The sequence below is a fragment of the Drosophila nasuta genome, chromosome 3, assembly GCF_023558535.2.
Source record: "Drosophila nasuta strain 15112-1781.00 chromosome 3, ASM2355853v1, whole genome shotgun sequence".
NCBI classification, from domain to species: Eukaryota; Metazoa; Arthropoda; class Insecta; order Diptera; family Drosophilidae; genus Drosophila; species Drosophila nasuta.
The window spans coordinates 21,173,306-21,197,775 of NC_083457.1; the positions used below are offsets into that span (position 1 = coordinate 21,173,306).

The 24,470-nt window shown below is 39.2% G+C and overlaps 5 protein-coding genes across 11 annotated transcripts; 2 read left to right on the forward strand and 3 right to left on the reverse strand.

The window, feature by feature from the left end:
• The first annotated feature begins 38 nt into the window (after positions 1-38).
• LOC132793750 (golgin subfamily A member 2) lies at positions 39-3,097 on the forward strand. The gene is made up of 4 exons (XM_060803822.1): positions 39-218; positions 301-1,299; positions 1,357-1,869; positions 1,924-3,097. Exons 1-4 carry the CDS (start codon positions 162-164, stop codon positions 2,737-2,739), a joined length of 2,385 nt encoding a protein of 794 aa, XP_060659805.1. The 5' UTR covers positions 39-161; the 3' UTR covers positions 2,740-3,097.
• Positions 3,028-7,533, reverse strand: LOC132793752 (shugoshin). The gene is made up of 3 exons (XM_060803824.1): positions 7,450-7,533; positions 3,979-4,491; positions 3,028-3,917 (listed from the first exon to the last, which is right to left on the reverse strand). The coding sequence occupies exons 2-3, from the start codon at positions 4,399-4,401 to the stop codon at positions 3,147-3,149; spliced, it is 1,194 nt and encodes a 397-aa protein (XP_060659807.1). The 5' UTR covers positions 4,402-4,491; positions 7,450-7,533; the 3' UTR covers positions 3,028-3,146.
• On the forward strand, positions 4,763-24,470 carry LOC132793749 (WAS/WASL-interacting protein family member 1). Of its 7 annotated transcripts, XM_060803817.1 has the most exons (10): positions 4,765-4,952; positions 5,255-5,388; positions 16,661-17,042; positions 17,249-17,508; positions 18,052-18,218; positions 18,467-18,901; positions 19,127-19,299; positions 19,357-19,751; positions 21,239-21,542; positions 22,988-24,465. In XM_060803817.1, the coding sequence occupies exons 3-10, from the start codon at positions 16,661-16,663 to the stop codon at positions 23,287-23,289; spliced, it is 2,418 nt and encodes an 805-aa protein (XP_060659800.1). In that variant the 5' UTR covers positions 4,765-4,952; positions 5,255-5,388; the 3' UTR covers positions 23,290-24,465. The 7 variants fall into 7 exon arrangements, with proteins under 7 accessions (XP_060659804.1, XP_060659802.1, XP_060659800.1 ...); XM_060803819.1 differs by having other exon boundaries at positions 4,764-5,388; positions 17,252-17,508; XM_060803814.1 differs by having other exon boundaries at positions 4,765-5,388.
• LOC132793754 (ficolin-2) lies at positions 12,356-13,749 on the reverse strand. The gene is made up of 4 exons (XM_060803825.1): positions 13,593-13,749; positions 13,480-13,535; positions 12,923-13,427; positions 12,356-12,678 (listed from the first exon to the last, which is right to left on the reverse strand). Exons 1-4 carry the CDS (start codon positions 13,718-13,720, stop codon positions 12,519-12,521), a joined length of 849 nt encoding a protein of 282 aa, XP_060659808.1. The 5' UTR covers positions 13,721-13,749; the 3' UTR covers positions 12,356-12,518.
• Positions 14,082-15,348, reverse strand: LOC132794001 (microfibril-associated glycoprotein 4; the record flags this gene model as incomplete). The annotated part of the gene is made up of 5 exons (XM_060804203.1): positions 14,082-14,437; positions 14,498-15,023; positions 15,085-15,152; positions 15,205-15,254; positions 15,316-15,348. Coding segments are annotated over 5 exons (873 nt in total), but the record flags the coding sequence as incomplete, so codon positions are not given.

The window sequence follows — 24,470 nt, forward strand, 5'->3', positions numbered from 1 at the left end:
TATATATTTTGAAGGGGAAGTAATATATTTTAAAATTTAAGTTACGGTCACATTGCTGCTGTTTTACATAGGATTCATGTTTTTCGTTTTAAAACTAACGTTGCAATAAGTTTTGCAAATTAACAACACGAAGTCCGGTCCTAACAGCTGACTCATTGGCCATGCCAGACGACACGCAAGATGCCAAAGCACAGAAATTGGCTGCTGCTCGTAAAAAGGTAAATGTGTAAATCAAACAACAACATCGTGACGTGGACATGAACGAAACATCAAGTTTAATATTGATTTATTATTGCACAGCTCAAGGAATACCAGCAGCGCAACAACAACAACGTTGACGAAACAGCTGGCACCAATACCAACTCATCCACTGTAAGCATTGCCAGCAATTTATCGGAACGCTCTGATTGTGAGTTGAGCTTAAGCAACGGTGGCGTCCCAACGCAGTCGCCTCCTCCAATTGAGCAGGCGACAACTGCAACAGCTACAGTTGCCGCTGCATATTTTACACAGCCACTGTTGAATCCCGTGGAGTCGTTAACCCAGCCCATTTGGCCGCACAATGGCCAGAACGATACCAATTTGCAGACTATTCAAGTGCTGATCGCTGAGAAGGCGCAACTCAGCACCGAATTAACCAAGAGCCGACATGTATGTCGCGAGCGTGAACTGGAGCTGGAGGAACTGCGCACTGAACATGGCCAAGCGACTCAACGCCTGGAACAGCTGCAGCAGCGCTATCAGGAGCAACAGCAAAGTGCGGAGCAACAGCGTCAACAATTTGCCGAGCTGCAACACAATTTGCAGAAGACATGCGCTCAAACTGCCGATCAGCAGACCCATCTGAGTGAGCTGGAGGCCCAAGTGCAACAGCTGAACACACGTTACGATGAACTGCAGCAACAGCATGCCGGCAAATGCAATGAGCTGGAAATGGCACAATTGCGTCTACGTCAGCTTTCGGATGAATCCAATGTCAATGCCGACAATCGTATTGAATCCCTCACGCAAACGCAGTATATGTATGAGCAACAGATTCGCGATCTGCAGCAGATGGTAACACAGTTGACACAGGACAAGGATCAAGCGGCAATACAATATCAAAACTACGTCGCCAATTTAAATGAACGTAACTCTGAGTTAGGCGAGGAGTGCAGTCAGCTGAAGGAACGTGAGCGTCAGCTGGTGGATCATGTTGGCGGTTTGGAGCGGGAAATACAAAAAAATTTGGCACTACAGGCACAGTACAAGGAGGCAGCTACCCAGCAGGAGCAGACAGTCAAAGAGCCAACGCCAGAGGTAAGTTAGAAGTTCTGGGCGATCATACAGTGTCAACACAATACAATTAATTTGCAGGCTGTGCCCAGTGCAGAGTTAAAAGAGCTGCAGGAGCGCATCAGTGATTTTGAGTTTGAACGCCATGAATTCCTGTTGAAGATTAAGTCACAGGATGATCAGCTGCAGTTAAAGGACGAGGCATTCAGTGAACTGCAGCAGGAATTGCATCGACTGCAAACAGAACAACCGGATCAGGTCAAGCTGATGGCAACCATGGAGTCTGACAAAGTGGCTGCCTCACGGGCTCTAAGCCAAAATGTGGAAATGAAACAGCAACTGGACGAGCTGGAGCAGCGTTTTGTCCAATTGACCAACGACAAAGTCGAGCTGGTTAATAAGCTGGATGCCGAGCAGTTTGCGAATCGCGAGATGCGTACCAATTATACCAGTATGGAGCAAAAGCTGCAGACGAACGAAGAGCGTTTCAAGTTTAAGGACGAGGAAATGATACGACTCTCGCATGAGAATGTCGAACTGCAGCGCACACAGTTGATGTTGCAGCAACAGCTCGATCGATTACAGCACTATGAAGTGAGTGGAAGCAGTATTTTTAACTAAAATCGATTAATATCATATCACTTGCAGGCCAAGGCTTATCACAGTGACGAGCCAAAGGAGGCGACTGAAATTACAGAAGGTGCTGTGGAGGCACAGGAACATGATCATCACCAACATCATGAGCACGATCACAATGCGCATGCGCACGAGCACGGAGATCATCAGCACAATCACAACCACGATCACGATCACACGCATGATCATCACCATCATCATGCCCATGATGAGCACCATGCTCATAGTGATGATCATGCCCATTCTGAGCATTGCTCCAGCGGCAAGACACCATCACTGCCCACCGCTGAGGCTGTGGAAAAGCTGCAGTCACGCTTTACAACGCTGATCAGTCAAGTCGCTGATCTTACAGAGGAAAAGCATAGCTTGGAGCATCTAGTGCTGCAACTGCAGAGTGAAACGGAAACTATTGGGGAATACATCGCCCTGTATCAGACACAGCGTCGCATGCTAAAGCAGCGTGAGTATGAGAAGGCAGCACAGATGCGGCTGCTCAAAGCAGAACGTGAACAGCTGCGTGAAAAGATTGATGTGCTAAACAAACTGGTGGGCAGCTTAGGATTGGCTACAACGTTATCCGCAGAGCAACAACAACAATCAGTGGCAGATAATGGCAACGCACCGGAGCAACATCAACAGTTATTGCATCAAGCGGAGCAAGAAAAGGATGGCGAGAACTCGCAACAAATATTGCACAAGATACAGGACATCATTAGCGAAATCAAAGAGAATACCGAGCAGTCGCCGCCATCGTTGTCCAGCGGTGGACCGACCGATCATGCCGTTGATCATTTGAACTGTTGCCTTGGCAAGTTCGAGGTGGTCTAACTAATACCGAAAGCTAATACTATTGTGCAACGCATTGTATTCTAAGTGCAATTACATATTGAAATGCGTCGCCGCTTTTTCTGTAAAAAAAAAACACAATTTGCATGCGCATTGCGCATCTGCTTTGGCTCTTTCTCTGTAATTTATATACGGACTTTTTGTATATGTATGTTTCATAAATGTTCATTAATCAAATCGTCTTGCTTCACAACATTATACGAATAAAATACGCAATACTGTACATTACTCTTACGTTTTTTCTTAAATAATTAAAATTGAATTGACAATTCTGATAGCTTCTAGCACTTTGACAAAACATGCATTTATTAAAAGAATTTCTTAGCCTAATACATAAAAATTACAATACGAATGAAAGGACTTACAAAACATATATATTAAAAAAACATTTATTTAAACTTCTTAGACGCTTTTTCATTGCGCATTTTAGACATAAGGTTTGGCTCCTTCAGTGATTTGGGCCGACAAGAACGACTAGGTCGCCCACTGACAGTGAGTTCGCAGCTCGACTGCAACTCACCGCTATTCTGCTCGCTCGGTTTTTTTTTGGGTTTCGATTTTGGAGCAGGAGCGACACTGCCACAAGCTTTTTGTTGCTCCAGAACCGGTGTGCTGCAGCCACCATTCTTAGATACATTAGGTTTGAAGGTGCTGAAACTCAATTGACTGCGACGCGGCGTCTGAGAATCGATATAAACCGATCTCACTGTCAGATGTGTTGGTGAACTTTGGTAACCTTCGAGCCGGACAAGGTCTATGCTTGTTTCCGAATTATCGCAAATAGGTAATTTATTCTTTGGAACGGCACCTGATGTGTGCTTTGTACTTTCGACATTTTGATTGCTGCTCGACGGACTTCCGAGTGGTTTGCGAGCTGTAGTGTTTGTCACATCGCGCAATGGCAATGAGGATTCCTCCAAGGTGTCGTTCACAACTATATGTTCGCTCTCATCAGTCTCACTAGTTGAGGATAATGTAGTATCTTCATATTCGTTTTCTTCGATAATCGATATGAGCCCTGCCTCAATCACGGGTGGTGCCAAATCAGGCTGTTCTTCTTCTTCTACTTCTGGTCTATCCTCTATTGGTGTAATTGGTGACAGAATTTCGGCCACTCTCCGCGGCTCTGGAGTTTTTGTTCTGACTACATCGACTGGGCTCTAAAATAAATTTTGAAATTTAAATAAAATTCTGATAATCGTAGTTTACTATGCTGCTTACCGTAACGCAGGGACTCTTTGCCTCAATTAATGTTTTACTTGACGGACGACTTCGGCGTGGTGATTTTGGGGCGCTTCTTTCCAATAATATGCTGGAACGTCGAAATTCGGAGCAAAGTCTGCTGGATTTTGTGCTTCGACCATTTTCTGGTGATTGTGGCTGTGACTGCGATTGCGACTTTTGAGATCGATTAATTGAAAAATGTATATTATCAACAGCATTCAAACTGAGAGATTCATACAAATTCTTTATAGCCATTTTTAACTTATTTTCATTATATTGAGCCTCAGCTAAACGTTCTTCATGCGCTTCCATCAATTTCCTTTTAAGTAAAATCTCTGCTTCTTGTAATTGATGTATAAGTAATCGCTGAGTTTGCACTTGATGAATTAATTGCGCATTAATCAATTTGTACTGCTCCATTTCAATAATTGAGCGTTTTTAAAATTTGATACACAAAATAAATGACAAATTTGAGTTTGGCGTCTATGTTACTTCCAGTGGGACCGAAACCTAAAATTCATAAAATAGTCTTTTAGGTGAAAAATATACTAATTAGTACACAAATAAAATGAACGTAGACTGGTCGCACTGTCTATTATTTAAAAAGTACTCATTTTATAATCGCCAAGCTATCGAGAATGTAATAGAGGTATTCCATACACCGATTTGTTTAACTATGGTAAATGCAAAATATGTTATTGTAGATATAATGTTATCGGAATGTATCGTGCTACCACCACATTTAGTATGACATGGTTGTGTTTTCTCCATTATCAATCCATGCACTTTTAATAAAAAGTCAGCGAAAACAAATGCAAAAAATCAAACTAAATGCAAGTGATGTGCTTAATAATTGAATAAAAAAGTAAAAAAATGCATCTCATATCTTAGTACCATCAAACACAATGGGCGTTTAATTGTTAATGCATCGGGCAGAGAAAGCATAAATATCACTGTCGCAAGTCGCTCGTGTATGTGTATGTGTTTTTGCATGTGTGTGTCCGCCCGTGTGATTGTGTTTAGTTAGTCAATTTCAGTTTCTACGTTTTTCGGCAACTTTTTTACCAGAAAATTTAATTTTTGCACATTTTTACACTAAAAAAATAATCTCAATATTTGAAAATATTTTTCAAAATAAAAAAAAACAGAAAACGCTGGACTGTCGTCTAAGTATTCCGCCCACTCATATCATAAAATTTCGGCAACGTTGTGGTTTGTTTGTAGATGGCGCCGCAATTGTTTCATTTAGAGCTTCTTTGTTTCCCATTGATAGAAATTTAAGACCGCGAGTGACGCAAAATCCAAACACAAAGTGCAAGTGAAGGCTTTCGCCTGGCATCAACAACAACAGATTGAGTTGCTGCTACAACAACAACAACAAAAAATCAGCTGTCAAACCGCTTCAAGGTAAGTTTGTTTCTAAATTAACCCGTTTTTCAGAGTTTGCTTTTGTTGTTCTTGCCAAGTTACTTGCTCAGATATAAAAAAAAAGTTTGTCTCTTTTAAGAATACTGCTCGGCTTTTCCATTTTCGAATGCAGATGATAACGATAGGACAAGTCCTTTAAAACTTATCGATGACCAAGTACTTGACTTTTCATTGTTGTTGTAGATAACTCGATCACTATTGATATTGAACCATAGGTTGCTTTTATCGATATCTTATCTCCAACTGGACAGTATAGCTATTCATTTCCATACACATGCCAAATCCCGGCTTTTTTTTGGATAAGGCATAAAACACCCGGTTGCGAATTTAGTATGTTTTTTAATATAAGGATAGACTGCGAAATGTTTGAAATGAGAACCGGCCGTGTAACAAACTGATGTGCTTTGATTTTGTTGCTTTGTTATCAGTTTGTACTTTCTGCCGTTTTAATCATATTAAGAAAGACGTTGCACGCGACACATGACGAAAGCAGCAGCAGCAGTGGCAGCCATGATACAATTATACAAGGTAGTCTCGTAGGAAAAAAAGCTGGTACCCTGTCTATGTTAGCAATGAGTGCGAATGAAAGAGGCACAGCGTGGTAGTGTGAACGAGACGACAATGAAATGCGCATTAACCCTTAGACGATGATATTAATATTTACATATTTTGAAGCTAATGTTAATGTCGCCTTCACATATTTTTAAAATGTAAATTGTTTATGAACAATATTAATAATATATATGAGAATTCTCTAATTCTCTAAATGTTTTAATTCTATCCGTGTCTACGGCATACATGGCAAAAAGTCATTTTGCATAAGGGTTAATCGCGCTAAAAATTTCGTCCGCAGACAACCTCTTGCGTCGAAATACGAATGCGCACTGACGAAAGCTATTTTCCGACGAGACTACCTTGTATAATTGTATCATGGTGGCAGCAACAACAAAAAGAATTGCCCAGCACTGACCTACAAAAAGTGCAATGCGCTCTCGTCACAGACAAATTGCAATTGCTTTTTACATATACATACATATGTATGTATAGGGGTTGGTTTTTAGTTGGGTTAGGCGCGAAATTACTCGCCCACAAAAGTACTTTCTGTTTGTTTGAGTTGAGTTGAGTACCCGGGAGAGCGTTGAACTAAACTAACACACCAACTAAACAAATAGACAGAAAAAAAGTGGAAAAACTTCAAAAGAAACAATGAAATGAAATAATTTCAAAAGTTGCAAGTGAAATCTGATAACACGAAAGCCTGCAAATATGCTTATACATATATCGTGAAAATCAAAGCTCGCGGATTTCTAGTTCTTCAATATTATTTGGAATGCAGTATACCCGCTGCCCATAAAGTAGAAGGGTAATTTAACTTTGTGCCGGTAGGAAATGTATGTATGTAGAAGGAGGCATCTCCGACCCCATAAAGTATATATGTATATTCTTGATCACCGTCAACAACCGAAACGATCTAGCCATGTCCGTCTGTCTGCCTGTCTCAGATCGTCGCAGATCAAGTTTGTTTAAAATTTTTGTCACACCCACTTCGGTCCGCGCAAATCGACAAAAATCGAATAACAAGTGAAATTTTAAAGCTAGAGTCGCGAATTGTATATGCAATAATAAATATAGTCCTTGTGATTCCTGAAAATTTGATTGTGATTAGATAAAAATTGTCGAAGCTATTAAAGAAATACTTTTACATGGGCAAATACGCCTACTTACTAGGGGTTTTAGTTGCTTTGGCTGACAATCTGATATATTTTGGACTATATAGTATATCTTGAATGCAGTACCAAATCAAAATACCAAATATACCATCTGACATCGATCACACTGTCTTACTTGTTTTTATTCGAATAGTATATATTGAATGAGGATAACTTACTTTATTTTGTTGATAGAAATAATTATTTTTGAAATATGTATTCGAGTTTCAGATAATTATTGACTTTATTTAATTGTTGTAAAGTTATTATAGGAAATATTGCAGAATTTTAAAAAATGCAAGCAAACTATATGATTAAATGATTTACTTACTTTACATGCCGGTTAAATAAGTAAAAAAGGCAACAAAAAATGTATGCTCACACTGGGATTTTACTCAGTACTAAATTTTGTTTTGAATGTGATTATTATTGACATTTCATACTTGCTAGATGTCTTTGTTGTCTAGTGCAATTGCTGCCGTTACATACACGGGTTCAATGTCATCGAGTGTGTCCTAGTCCACGGTGTGAGGTGACAACCCTTAGCATTCATGCAACAAACTATGCAAGGACTGTCAACGCGCCTATTGTTAGAAAAATCCTCTCTCTCTCTCGCTCTCGTAAACTTTATGGCTGAGGAAGAGAGAGCGAGAACGAGAGAGCGAAAGCAAGCCTACGTACACTTGTCACACAATTGGCAGTTGCATTGCACTCACATCTCAACCTTGTATGCGGCCATTTGTCAAGTGTTGTAAAATGCGAAATAAAAAAGCGATTCAATGCTGTCACACGTTGCTGTTGTTATACATGCTTATGGGGGGACTGTGTATGGAAATGTGATTCATGCAGCATAAAATGCACTTCCTTATGGCAAACGACCTGCCCAGAATTGTTAAATGCTAACTTTGAAATTACCCAAAAGCCAAGGTTTATGAAAAATGTTCACAACTTTTGAACAAAGACTACAAAAATGCAGCGAACTTAAAATAAAAATGTTGGCACACTGTCTGACTTCATGTTACTCATTACTGTTTCGTTAACAGTTACTTTCTTATTAAACTTAACTCTTTTACACCCATTTAAAAACTTTACACTTTTTGGGTAATATTGACTTAGTCGATACCCTTCAAGCGTTTGGAAAACAAACATTTTTGCGCCTTTCGCTTCCTCAATGCAAATTGCGAGAAGTGAGTCATCGCTGATTGTTTACATCATTATTGTTATTGTGATACATGTCATACGTACTTGTATGTGCCTCCATAATTACATACACACTTGCATATGTGTGTGTATAGCATGTAAACCCGAAGTTAACTTAACACCGCTGTTGTCATTGAACGCCTCTTAGCGCTGCAATATTTTGCATTAGTTATTTAAGTATTATGCGACGGCGCTGAAAACCGCATTTTAATAAACCCCACAATGAGACCCACTTCATAGCTATGACTGCTGTTGTTGTTGTTTCTGTTGTTGCTGTAAGCGAATACGCTTGATCATAGCGAGTAGCGATGGGGGGCCTAAATGCAGGGAATTTAGAAGATCACAGCACGACTAACACTAGATATATATATATTTTTATATATACATATGTTTTTGGCTTTGAAAAGCTGTCATTTAATTATTACTGATATTGTATACTTCTTAAGTGACATTTTTAAGATACAGATATAAAAAAATTGAGGACATTTAAAGTACTTATATTAAAGACTCAATAGAAAAAAATAAAAATTGAACTTGTAATTTCCTTTGAAATGTGAACTGTTAGTCGTAGCCGTAGCAAATTAATATTAATTAAGATTCCTGAATTTAGTGAGGTTTTGCTACTGAAACTAGTTCTATATGTGAAATGTGTAGGCTTTCTACAGATGTTGAGTTGTGCTTATATGAGTCACTGTGAATAATTCTAAGAGAATTAAATGCTTGGCTCATCAATTCATCTGTTATTTCTCTTTATTTGTTTCTTTTAAAATTATACAAATTTACCAACATGATCTCAGATAGTATGTGCTTACTTATTGTAAACAAAATTCGTTGATTTGCGTACGTGTTGGGCATTTGAACGTCGAACTCTGGGCAAATACATATATATGTACTTATAACTATATATGCAAGTACATATGTATGTATATAGACATTGCCCTGATGTTATAACAGTTTTGTGAGCAGCACATTTAAGTGCAAACATCACATTTTCGTATTTCCATCTCAGACAATGCTTTGCACTGCGGTCACATAATTTTATCTTTTTGCCAAGCATTTGGAATTTCAATTAAAATATCACGATACTCGGCTTTTACAATTGTTGGCCCACAGCGCACGCTGCAAAGACATTGAAATGCTAATTAATTGCAACTGCCAACTGTTTGTGTTGCCACTGGAGCTGCCAACACTATTCGATGATGGCTTACGGCCAAGACTGATAATCTAGTTGAGAGCACGACAAACCCGAAACTCGACAAAAGAAATTGAAACTGAAAGCGAAAGTCGGTTGTTAAGGTTTTTTCCCCTCCGATTTTATGACTTTATTATTTAATCTGTATTTGAAAGCCAGTTTCGAATAGAAAGAAAGATATGTGGAATTACAGCACAAAACTTGGAGAAACAGAACTTCAAGATGCAAATTTCAATCTTTGACAATTTAGTTTAAGATTGGTCTCTTAATGTTGTAGGACATGATTCAGAGCGGCTTTTTTACTGCCACGACATGAGTAAAATTACTTTAAGTTGATTTGTAATCATGGCCATATGTAAGCATAAATTGTGGTTTTTCCTATTTATTTGCTTAACACTAATGACTTATTTTATTTGCTCTGATAATCTTAAGAATGTTTATGAGAGTGGCATCCTGTTTGCTTACATTCATCATATATGTTGATTATAATAACAGAGAAGGAAACCACTGTTCAGGGTTTTTCTTTGCTGGCCAATGATTCATGCCAAACACTTCGCTGGAAATTTAAAGTATTAGGCAGAAGGAATTTGTATAGTAACTCTATCTTATCTCGAAGACGATAAACTTATCGTTTGGTAGCGCGCAAGCAAAATGAAAAAAAAAACCAAAAAAGACATCGCGAAATATTTCAATGAAATGACGACTACAATTTTCGTGATGGAAACAAACTTTTCAGACAACTTGGGGCTAAGCCAAAACTCATGAACGTCTTATAGGAGATATGATTTGATTGATAAGTGTTTTCTGATAATACAAGTTCAATGACAGGAACGGGATATTGGAATTTCAATCCCAGTCAATTCGGCAAGCACTCGCTGATATCATTATTTAGAGTTCTTTAATTCATTGTTTATGGGCTGACTCAAGGTAATAGGACTTTGCGTAAATGCGGTCAGCGAAGGAATTGTGGATAAGTTTATTGCTGTTTTATCCGGAGTCTACACTTGCTACTCATTCAATTAATGTGTTCAAGGTGTGTTTCACCACGGACCACAACTCTCTCCCATCCAGAAGCGTTTCGATTGCCCTAAACTGTCATCAACTTAATTGCCCCAAATACACCAGGGTGTGCATAGTTGTTTTTCTGTTGTCGGTTGTACTGGGCGTGTATGGCCATAAAATCAAATTCAATTTGACAAATCATTACAGCACGCATCGGTTTTAAGGGGGTTCATTCGATTTACTTTGTTTCGTAGGGCTTGTTTTTTAGGTTCATTTTTGATGGATCCTCTCCGGAAGTGCGGCTAGTAGCGCGTGCAAATTGATTTCGCTGTCAAAAATTAATATCCAAGCCAAATAGTGTGTGTTAAATGTTAACACTCCTATTTATAATGCACGACTAGGCCTCGCGGTGTGCTGTGCTGTGGTGTGCTGTGGTGGTGGTGGGGTTGTGGTAACTCTGTAAAACAATACATTGCAAACATTGCGTAAGTTCCCGACGACAAACCACAAAACGCCCCCAACATCGAGGCATGTAAAGTGTGGCAACGCCAGCCGCAATTCACACGAGAGCAGGAAAGCGAAATCACGATATGGATGATAACGTAAACTTTGTATTGACAATTGCGGATGATCAATTATATCATATGATAACAGTATAAATGTTATGTAATAATCACTATATTGTATCTATTCTATATACTGTTTTATTTATTAGATATATGTAAATACATGATATGTTCATGCCATTATGCAAATGCTGTTCGGATGACTAAACGCCATTCACTGTTGTCATTTGAGAAGTATCGAAATGAATGAGTTGCCTGTGAGTTAAGCTGAATAGTCTGATCACTGTCAATAAAGAGCAAGAGCTTCGCAGCAGCTGTACAATTAAGTGCCGCGTCGTTCCGTCTGAATCAAGCTATAGCATGAATCATGAATCACATGCAACCACTCACGAACAACGGGCATTATTGCAGTTAAGGAGTTTCCAGTTTATACAGCGCAGCACAGTGGGCACACACTTCCAGGCAGGCAATCATATTCGTCCCACTGTGCCACTGTTAATGACTCAAGTCTGAAGCAAGACTGCAAATATTTCGCACGTTTCACAAACAAACGCATACACTAATACCAACTCTCACAGGCACACGCACAGTAGCCCATAGTTACAGTTAAATGCTTTTTGCACTGACCGCCGATCATCAGTGCCTTACTTGTGTGAGTGTGAGTGACAGACAGGTGCTGAAATGCGGTTGCGGCTGCTCCGTCTCGGCTCGTCTTTCTTCTTCACTTTGTCGTGGTACTTGTCATTTCTGCATTTGAGAACAACAGCAACAACAACAAAGAGAATGACTGACGTCACAGCAACGTAGTTGGTTGGCAATTTTGTCGCTTTATTCTGATTCTAGTTGCGTCCGCGTCGACCTTAACAGCTAATTTTATGAATTGCTTGAAGCGCTCTCTCACACGTTCATTCGCTGGCCCCCCTCAAAGCTTATAGTGCTCACTTAACGGGCATTCTCTCTGTTTTTCTCTTATGCTCTCTCTCACTGGGTCTGTGTCTCCCCCGCTATGGGGCTTGCGCTCTTTGCATTGGCATCGCATGCGCGACCGTCGCGTCGAGTGTTCTTCAGTTGCTTTTCGACTCGCGAACTGAGCGCAACGCACAATTTAGCGGGTTTTACGACTTTTGTGCTTTTTGTTTGTGTTGTAAATGTGCGGAGTGGAAAGGCATAATTAATAAAACAAAAGCAAACGTCGGCCAACGACAGCGACAACGAAAACAACAAAAATTAACAAGAGCGCCATATATAATCAAAACGTAAATAAAAGTGTAGATAACGAAAGAAATAAACAACTGGAAAGCTTCAAACCGATCAAAATCTTTCGATTAAAATTCTTATTGTGAATGACTCAACGCAACGCCAAATCGAACGTTTTTTTGTTTTATACAATTAATAAAGAAAAACTGCATAATAATGAGCTGTGTGCTGTGACTTTCAGCCTTAGGGCTTAGTCGATGAAGCTGCTCGACACCTTGGCCTTATCATCATTTGTGTTAGCTTGTAGCCATAATCGTAGCCCCTCCAGCTCTTCCAGCAAATGCCACGACCCGATAGCTTCACTTCATATCTGCCGCCCTCGATATACTGACCATTTAAGTTACTGCAAATAAAAGTAATACAAGATTATTGCAAACCAGATCAATAATATCATCATGAAACCCAAATAATAATTGTGCAAGCATTTAGTTAAATATTAGTTGATATGCTGTTTCGAGTTAACACAGTTAACAATTGTACTTAGTAATAACGAGTTAATTTTAGAATATTATCGCAGATTTATTACACCTTCCAAAAAGTTGATCAAGTTAAAGTTCCTCTAAAACGAAAGTTTGTTATATACTCACCTATGTTCGCACTCCTTGTACCACCAAGCACCCACATTAGATAATGGACATTGACCCCTGGTGTGATCATTATCGAAAGTGGAAAATGGCATTCCCTCATGATATCTTAAAGAATCTCCAGCATCGCCAGAGTATTTTCCCAATGAGAGCAGTGAAAATGCATCGGACTCGTTGCCCACGATGAAATGATCGTATTTGGCATAATGGGATTCCCCATCAAAGTCCTGTAGATATATATACAGCTCATTTGGCTCTGCCGATGTCATAGCATGCAAATTCTCCAATCCGATAAAGAATTCTCCGTGCAGATTTCCAAAACCCTTTCGATACTCGTCCCAGCTGCGATAAAAGTTTTCACTACCGTCTTGCCGTCGTTGTATGGTTGTCCAGCCTGCGCCTGCTGTGCGCGTCTCACAAGCGACCGCAAAGGGTGGCAACCCTGGCACTTGTATAGTTTGTATGGTGTTTGTATTGACCATGGCCGCCAAGCACGATGGCGGATAGCCTAGAGATGAAATGATTAATTTGCATTTTGGGCTTTTAAAGTAACATTATACCCTTGGGCACGGATAGCGCATTCATAGCTTTAAATTGATTCAATTCTCGCTCTAAGCTGGTGAATAAAAACATGTTGATTTTAAATGTGGTTATGATATATTCATAAAGTCACCTGGATATTAGTGCTTCCGCTTGGACTATAATATTTTGCCATGATTTTCCATCTGCTGCCAGGACTGGCAATCCATTACAGATGCAATAGAGTAACCAGATTATACATATTTCAATATGGAACTGCATTTAAGCTGATCTCACAATATAGACTAAACACAAGTGGCAACATGTTTTAATCAAAGTGCTTAGCTTGCAAACATACCCTTTACTATTTGCCAAAAGGGTATGCTGAAAACTCAAAACCGCAGTCATTAATTTGCGTTGAAAATTTAAAATAAAGTGTTGCAAACGATAATGAAGATGATGACTAATAGATACCTCGCAGTTTAGTTCCACACGTAACCTTAGTTTGTGGCGATTGTATAATATTATAATCTTATCAGTAGCATGTAAAAGCGTAGGTCAAGTATTTAATAGCGTGATAATTAAATGTGGAAGTGCATGAAAAAATAAGTCTATTTATATACTATAGAAATATTTATTTGTTTAGGAAATGCGCAAAAGGTTTTTGCTATTATTTTTAAATCGCAAGACAAACTTTTTCGAATATAAATAAAACACATTTTGCATATTAATAGAGATACATAGTACTCTCGAATTCTCGCCCACCAAATGCTACAATGAATGAAAATTAATAATGGCGAGTATTAAAATGATTCACATTCTTTTGATGCTGTCGTATTGCCATGAGGGGCAGTAGGAAAATTACGGCACTTGGGTCGGATCATCATTTGAGTGAATCTGTATCCATAGTTGTGACCACGCCAAGCTCTCCAACACATGCCCCGAGCGAAGAGCTTCTCCTCGTATTTGCCGCCCTTGATATATTGACCATTGAGGTTGCTGACGATAGATCAATGTATCATTATCACACAAAATATAAATTGTGGAAATAATGCTCACCTATCGACACAACTGTTATACCACCAGGCGCCGACATGGAGAAATGCACAGTTGCGATGAAACTCCCGATCATTATCCCGATCGTAGGTAGAGAACTTCATCTTGCGATGACTTCGCAATGAATCTCCCGCTGTTCCCGAATAGTCACCCAGCATGTTGAGTGCATAGTCATCCTGTTCGCTGCCAATGGCAAATTCATCAAATTTCGCATAACGCTTCGCACCATCAAAGTCCTCGAGAGCAATGTAAAGCTCAAAGGGTTCCATCGCCGTTATCGCGCGCAGTTTCTCCAGGCCAATGAAGAACTCGCCGTTGAGATCACCAAATCCCTGCTTGTACTCCGCCCAATTTCGAAAGAAATTCAAGCTGCCATTCAACCGCCGTTGTATGACCAGCCAGCCAAAGCCGGCAATGCAATTGTCACAGTAGACTTTGAATGGATCAATTCCCGGCACTTGTATTTTGTGTACTCCACTTGAATTGAAAAAGGACGAAAGGCAGGATGACGGATAACTTCCACCTGTATCTGAAAACATACGTAGAGTATTACAATTAGTTATTCCATTAGTAAATAAAAGCAAATATACTTGTCTTGGGGAGTTGTGAATCTTCAGTATACGCGTAGTCCTTGAGCTCTTCTAGCTTATTCTTCAAACTGTAAAATAATCTAGTTTTATACTTTACATACATTTGCTCTCTTCACTTACCTTCTCAGTAGATTTTCTGCTGTGTCCTCCCATATTTCCAGACCCTCTGCCTGTAAAACATTGTCAATCTTTTAATGATCTCTAATAGATAAGCAAAACTTATATTCTTACCTCAGCATTTATGCACCACACACTTAAAATGCAAAAAAATTATAATTGTTTTGCTCACAACCATTATGATGCACCTTGTTAGCTATTCTTTAAACACACTTTAAAGATCGTGTAGTAAGTTTAATTGTAGAATTGCGTTTAAAATAATTTCTCAATCTTTCTATATGAGCTGCGATGCAAAAAAAAAAGTCTAAACCTTATCTCTGCTATGAATCGTTTCACGGTTTTAATGCTTTTCATTGATTGATTACCCACTTTAGCCATGTAGATTGTACAATGAATGTTTATTTGCATTATTCATATCACCCTTTCCACGAAGCTATTATCATGCGCTATATACAGTGTATTTGAGTCGAGCTCGAACCTCTATAAATTGTTTCCTTATTCATTCAACTGAATTATTATTATTTATTTTATAGTAAAGGGTTTTGCAATGTGGAATGAGTGTAGGATACTATTGTTGGGTGTTAAAAACGACATCAATGAATTTTATTTACTAAGGATAATGTGTGAAATGATCAACAAAGCAAAAGAAAATAGTTTTGAAAGCGACTCAATTAAAACAATTAGATCACTAAATGCCGCATATGATCCTCACTGCGAATCAACTAAATCGAAATGAAAAATATTTATACATAAAGTAGATACACAATAAGTATATTTACTTTTCGATTTCTTTCTTTTTTGTTAGCTAAAAATGAAAACAAATAAATTGGAGTGAGATAAAAAAAGTGATCTGCATATTTGTATTTAAATATGCAAACAGCTGGCAAACATACGTTTGATATATAGATTCTGGCATGATGCTGGCACGTGTGGGCTTTATGTGGATTCTGTGGGAGCTATGCGCCCAATGGCTGTCAAACTGTACGGTGCGGGGTTTTTTGGGTCTGGCATTCATTTTACGCGCTGTTTGCGCTTTGGATTTTGTTTTGTTTTATCCGACGCGCCAATCTCGAAATGAAAATACAACAAAATGAATAAATAAAACAAGCGAACGCTTAGACAAGCCAAGACAAGAGACACACGAATAGACGTAAATAATAATAAGTATAGAAACTTTGTTATTAAACGTGTGGGTGGCGACAGTTACTGCTGCTGTCGACTTCGACTTGAGCGCGTCTCGATCTCGAACTCGCCTCAGTCGTCAGTCTTCAGTATTCAGTCTTGAGTTTCAGCCACGACGTGGCACACACGGAAAGTTGAGCTTGAAGATGCGTTTGATTCGACGCGCAAACCCAAAAGTATCCTTACAAGTTATCGATAGTTGTTTTTGTTCATACTGTTGCTCTATTATTATTTATCGATATTCATAAATTCTAATGGCTTACTTGCTTCTTTGCAGATGGCCATACCGCCACCACCGGGACCACCGCCACCACCAGGACCACCGCCGCCGCCGGCCATGGGTGGCCTAAAGCTAGGTGGCGGCGGAGGAGGCGGAGATGCACGCTCCGCTCTGCTGAACTCTATTCAAAAGGGAACAAAGCTGCGCAAGACGGCGACCGTGGACAAAAGTGGTCCAGCGCTGTCGGGACGTGTCTGTGATGGTGAGGGTGGCTCCTCGGCTGCGACGTCGGCGTCGAAGCGCACGCTGAACAACAACAACAACAACACCAGCAGCAACAACAACAACAGCACTATTGGCAATGGGGCGCCAAAATTGGGCGGTTTATTTGAAGGTCTCTCACAAATGCCAAAGCTGAAGCCCGTGAACGGAGTGCGAGGTGAGTTCAAAACGCATACAGTTACACATCTCTTGATGTGTGTGTGTATGTGTGTGTGTGTCAGTATATTTGTGGTGTATGCAAATTAACATTGAGTGTGTTTTGTTGCTCAATTGATTTCCGCTTTGGATATTTGGACGCACGCCCACGCAACACGCACCAACAACAACAACAATAACAACAACTAAAACGATCATAAATATTAGCAGCAACAACAACAACATCAGCAACGAAGCCCACAACGAATGAAACGCGGAGCAACAGCCCCCCCACCGCCGCCGCCTCAGCAAGTATGAGCAATGGACCCATGGACTTCAACACAGAGCTCACAAAGCATTTAACATTGAAGCGCCAGAAGCAACAACAACAACCATCACAGTCATCAGCAAGCAACAACAGCACACATATCAATGCAACCGAGGCAAATTTGAGAACAAATCGCGGACCACCACCGCAGCCGCCAAAGGTAAGCAAAAGAAAGATGTGGGACCCACTCTAAGAACTATTTTGACTAATTTATAAATAAGTCACAACAGTCCAAGAGAGCCAAGGCAAAGCAAAGAATTAGGGAAATACATTTATATTTTTTTCTCTCCTTTTATTTACAATCAGTCTTCTTAAATTGTATAATTTATATTAAATTAATAGAAATAGCAGTTTTTTTTCTGTTACATACATATACATACATATATTAGCTAAATTTGCAAACGTTATTTCCACGGGAAAGACTCCAATAGAACTGTTTGAACGATCAGTGCTGCTCAAATGAACTAGTTGCTGGAAAGGATACCAAATTAACTCGATAAACGATAAGTTAGGTTTGAAATTGAACTAGTTACGGGAAAGAGCCGCAAGTAAGCTTGATAAACGATAAATTCGAGTCATTCGATTAGTTCGCTTAGCTTGATTATCAATTAATTAGTCACAAATTGCGTTCCAATTGATTATATTGTTTAAATAGCATATATATGGATTGGATTAATTTATATATATTCTTGTTTATTCACAGCAGAACTCCAGCGAATCCATATTGGACCGCATGAACATACCTCGCACACCGGCACCGCCCACATCCAATGGCAATGGCAATGTCAAGCCGAAAGCCTCATCGCCCACGCTCTCGGAGAGCAGCAGCAGTGGCAGCGGCAGTGTGAAGAGCAAAGCGGCAAATCTTAGGTGAGTTTCTCTCGCTCACTCTTACTCTTGTTCCCTTTTGAAATTTAGCATTAAACAGGTATTTGAATGGGAATTAATCATGTGACATTTGTGGTTTTTATGGGTAACATTTATTTTCTAATCACTTCTATTTTTGAATTTTGGATATTTTGACAAGGAATTTGTAAATTTTTGTAATGTTTTGCATTTTGATTTTGTTTTTGGTTTCTTTGCCGGGCAATTTGGTTAAATCCCCCATCCATCCACAGTATCTCGTTAGGCAATAGTTTTGTAAATAGTTCAATTACAAGAACGACAACAACAAGCGCAACAACAACAGCATCCGCATCCGCATCAGCAACAGCAACAAGTCGAGCAACAACATCAACGGGAACACTGCGCAACTTGGCGCCAAACAAATCAACACTGTTCGGTGGTAGTCCTGGTGCGGTTAGTGGTGGTGGTGGCAGTGGTGGTGCTGTTGGCAGTGGTGGTGGTGGTGGTGGTGTTGTTAATGTCTTGCCCACGCCTCCACCCCCACCTGCACCCACCCATTCGCCCCCAAATCCAGCACAACAGAAGCCCGCAATTGGATTTGGCAAGCCAAATTTTGCGCCAAAGCCGCCGGGTCTGCAGCAATTGGCGCTAGCCAATGGGCATCAGCGTCCAGTGGTTGCGCGACATCACAGCATGAAGTCACCCAGGTATAGCACAAACACATACACAAATCTCATCTCCGATACGCTACGACTAACTATTATAAGCTCCAAGGCTCCATAAATTGCACTGCTGCTTCAGCTGCTAACCTGGTAACGCTCGCTTTAATCCTGCTGCACCACCGCTTCCATATCTCAATGCGACTCTGGCTTCTCTTTCGATTTCTGATTTGCCCTAATTTTCTGTATCTGTTTTGTGTGTGTGTTGTTCAGATCCCCGCCAGCTGTGGGCGCCGTCAATGGTCCCGTGTTTCCAACGCAACAACATTTTGGCACAATGCGCGCTCCACTGCAGCAGACGTTGCTGTTGCAATCCAGCGATGGCATCGGTGGCAGCACCAACAGCATCACTGGCAGCATACGCTCTGCCCCCAACCCGCCAAAGAGTGAGTATACTTCGGTCTATGTTCACATATTTCTAATTCCTCTCTTTGTAATTGCAGCACGTCCCTCGACGAAGCCACCGCCACCTCCGACGCCAGCGCGCAGCATCTCGAACAGCAATTTGAGCAGCATTGCAGCGCCAATCAGTGCCGTCAATGCGACGCTGGTTCAAAGTGCGGCCATTAACACAACGCCAGCGCCATCTCCGCCGCCTCTGCAGCCGCCGTCCAATTCGAGCAGCAGCAGCAGCGTTGCCACACTGCGCGATCAGTTCCGAGTCGGTGGCACCTCGACGCCACCAACGCCGCCTAACGTCACGGCTAGTCCGAAGGCTGCGACAATGCGAGAGAAGGTGAATCCCATCATATTGAACGGGGGACCCATTAATCCACCAGCCTTGCCTCCCCATCGCAGCTGCCCGCCGCCACCGCCCCCGCAGCGACAGTCAAGCAATGTAAGTAAACAACAAGTTGGCCCAAATGCCAAAGGTAACAGCAGCAGCAGCAGCAACAGTAATCTCAACTCAAATTTTGCAGCCAACTCTAATTTGCACTGCAAGAAATTCGAGAACTTTTGCTAGCTTAGAATTTAATGCTGTTACTTTGAATAATTTCAGCTTATGTTTCTCTGCGATTTTTTACTATTTATTTCTGTATGGTATTTATTTGGTTTTTTATATAATTAGGAACGGTTTTTGTTGAGCAAACATTAGTGTTAGGTTCTGAAAATTAATATTGAGTTAATTTTGCTTCTTCTCTCATATATAATCTATAATTTGTTCGGTTCCAGTCTTACATTTAGTCATTTTCACAAATATTTATATATATATTTTTTAAAATTCATTTTAAATAGTGGCTTTTTATATAATTAGTAACGTTTTTTGTTGAGCAAAAATTACTGTTGGGTACTGAGAATTAATTTTGAGTTAATTTTGCTTCTTCTTTCATATATAATCTATAATTAGTTTGGTCCCAGTCTTACATTTAGTCATTTTCACAGTTATATATATATTTATTTTTTAAAATTTATTTTAAATAGTGGCTTTTTATATAATTTAGGAACGTTTTTTGTTGAGCAAAAATTAGTGTTGGGTACTGAGAATTAATTTTGAGTTAATTTTGCTGCTTCTTTCATATATAATCTATAATTAGTTCGCTTCCAGTCTTACATATAGTCATTTTCACAGATATTTATATATATAATATATTTTTTAAAATTCATTTTAAATAGTGTTAGTTGTCAATCAAATTTAATTTTGTTTATCCGCTACCCATAGAAGGTAAAAGGTTGTCCTAATTTTATTGTTTTTTTCTATTTCGCTATACAAATTTTATAATCCAAATATGTATTTTTGAAAACCATTTTCATATTTAATTTACCAGAATATAAGCTATAACAAGAACCAGCTTGAGCTTTTCTCACAGTGCAGTCAGCTGAGCTTTGCAGCTCTCTTCAAAAACCAAACATATGCTCGCCCACACATTCGTTCCGTTTCTCTCTCTCTCGTTTTGACTCCTTTGGCGCTGCGCACTCGCTCTTTGCTTTTCGCTCTCTGCTGTCACTCTCATTCTCAATTTTTGGGTTGCGCACATTCGTTTTGCTTTTTACTACCTTTATGGATTTTCCAACAATACGTGACCAAAACAGCATCAAGACGCAACGTTGAGGTCGCGACGCTCTGTCCACTTTAGTTTGATTATTGTTGCATTAAGTGTACAAAGGAGATAGTTGAGTTAACAGTGTTTTGGTTGCTATGTGAAACCTCAGATCAGATTGAGCAATAGTGCAATACTCACAAATACGAAACAAAAGACGGGCCAAGGCTAACAACAGAATGCTGATGCTCAATCAGAAGCGCAACGTAACTTGGCATTTGAACTAAACTGAAATGGAGAAACTGGCACAGAACTGACCTATGAATTATGTTCCATTGTTTTGCAGGCTGGATCCCAGCAACAGCAGCAGGCCCCCGTTCCGCCCCAGCGTCACTCTTCGATAAGGGCGAATGCGCCATCAACGCCGCCCACGCACATGGCCAATGCGACGCACAACTTTGGCAGCAGCGGTGGCCTGGCAACGGGAATGGGAGCGGGAATGGGAACGGGAGCATCAGTTGGTCGACTGGTCATCGATTTGGAGGCTAAGTTTGGCAAGAGATTTCATAATGTCACCGAATTCCCGAAGCCGCCGCCGTTTCTAAATATACAAAAAATCTATCCTAGTCGCACGCTTAAGGCCACCAATGGTATGTAATGGATAAATGCATAAGTGTGTGTATGTATTGGCATAAGTATGTGTGCGCATATATGCATAGGTGTGCGTGGTTTGGGTGTGTGGGTGTAAAGCGCGCCGTGTTGATTATTACATACATATGATTATGATTATGTTTAGAATTACTACGATTACGATTATTTTTATTTCTATTTTTTATTGTTGTATACACACACATGGAATGCTGTTATATAATACAAATAATTTTTATTATTATTTTTAAGTGAAACAAACAATGTAGCATTTTGTCAGATTTGCAAAAAGGATGAAACTTTATACAACGTTGTAATTTGTAATTGTATTAGACACTCTCCACATGTACATACATATACATATACACATACACATACTTACAAACAAAAACGATGTTATTACATTTAACGTTACAATTTTTATTATTAATTATTATTGTTTTATTGATCGCGAAAATGTATGATAATGTTATGTATCTTTAATAATGCAAAGTTGATAGCTTTATTCCACAACAATTTGTTAAAACGCCCATTTTCAATTTTCTTTCTTATTATATTTAAAATATATACCACAAAAACCTATGTATTTTAACCTTTGTATGTGTTAACAAAGAAAACGCGATATTATTCACTAAGCACACACGCATATTTTTATGTATTATGATCTAGACATATGTTTTAATAGATATAAAATGCCTCTTATAAATGTTTATACTACAATTTGCATTATGTTCAAGTCCCAATGCATTAAATCTGTACTATATAACTACTATATATCTGTAGCGCATGCTTTTATTTCTTATGTATTGTCTACGATCGGCTTCATTATATTTACTACATATACTCTTACACATATACATACATATACTGCATATATACAAAACAAACAAACATAAATCTACGGTCTTTGATATTTAACCTTTTTACACATACATATATTGGAATATACTATATGTATATGTGTATATGTTATATCGATGAATATTTAGGTTTAGCACAAGCACATTATTGTTTTATTTGAAGTTAATTTTATGAACAATAAAAAGCCAAAATAAAATTGAATTTTAAATACATTTTACATGATTTGTCTTGTCCTTCACAACCATATACACGCCTCCAAACGCCTCCACAAGTGATTCTCTTATACTTTTATTCTATTTTTCTGCGTATCATTTGTGTGAGTTAATTTTGCTTGTAACTTATCCATTGCCTAACCAACAGGTGGCGCTGTACGATCCTCTTATATTTTCGTTTCGTTTACGTTTGTGTGTGTGTGTCTACGTTCGCTTGTGAATTGTCCATTGCCTATCCAACAGGCGTCGCTTTGAAATGAGAATGTCATTTGACTCTTTGCATGTAAATACGTGTATCTATATATATACTTTTCCTTTCTCTCTCTCTCTGTTGCTGTACCCGGCTTTCTATATCCAAAACGCTTGATATCCAGACGCTGTTTTGATGCCTAACAACAATAACAATAACAGCAACAACAACAACAGTTCAGCTGCATTCAACAACAATGCTAAACCGCCAACGGTACTGAAACCAGCCTATGCGCCCCTCAAAAAGCATCGAGCCCCCGCGCCTCCACCACAGGCTGGCGTCGCAGCCGCCACAGTGTCTGTGATAAGGCAATCGAGTTTTCTTTATGGCGGCAACGGCACATCAGCTGGCGCAGCGGCAGCTCCAAATGTGCGGCCGCAGTCGCAGCCGGCGTCGGGTGTGACGCGCAATTCAACGGTCTATTGAGATGTGGGCTCCAAATGTAACCATAATTGTAAAACTGTATCGATGTTTATGCTTTGTATATACACAAGATTTATATGTGTGTTTGTACTTTGTAATCGTTGTTGTGGTGCAGAGTCATGTGCGTGTGTCGACTGTCCAAGTGAAAAGTGTAAAAATATATAATACTTGAGAACAGAAACAATAACAAAGAAGGCAGAGAGGACAATTAGATTGTGGGTGCCATACTTAGCACATAAGAAATGTAAATTGCACAAGGAGCGTGTGAAGCGTGCGAAAGAGCTTACTTTGAGAAGCCTTATTAAATTTGTTGGCGATTGCATTACAAAATTTAATCCTAATTAACATTTAATGAACTAACTCCCAACTAGGATTAAACAATATTAATATTTTTAACTAATTTTCATATCAGTCAAATGTAATTTTGTAACCTTTCTTCTGATTTTCCTTGTGTTCCTTTTGGGAGAAAGTCGATTTGTGATGTAACTGAAATTTCGAGTTATGTAAATTGAGCCAAGGTGCTGGTTAACTTAATAGTAGAGTCTTCCCAGGCTTAACCGAAATACTAATATAATCTGTATATAACAATTTAGCTGCATTTGAGTTTAGACCAAAACTTAGTCAAATTACGCACGAGACAACACCAAAATGGGAAATCCCCTTTATAGTATAGTACATATACGCATATTTAAGGAGCGTTGTGTCTCTATCCCTATCTTACTAGACTGAGAAATGTTAAGCCCACATACATACATATATTTTTAAATGCTAGCAAACACACACAATAATGTTAAATTTAATGCAGGAGAAACTACCAAAAAAACAAGTATAAAAAAATATAGCACAACTGAAAGTTTTCCAACGAATTCGCATAGTCATCAAGTGCATTTTCCATTATCAATATTTTGATTTTCTCGAGTACTGAACTATATACATATATTCTTTTTGTTTTTGTGATACTTTTGAAACGACATTCTTGAATTTCAGATATCAATAATTGTATTTAGCAAAGAAAAAAAAAAAAAAGGAAAAACCTTGGGCAATATTATTCATAAACATCAAGTGAATTATTATTAAATTTAATCATTGTTGTTAGACCTTTGAAGTCATTAGCTGTAATTAATCAGTATACTTATTATTACATAGGAACATTCTAATCAACGTCATTGCATTTGAAGTTATCA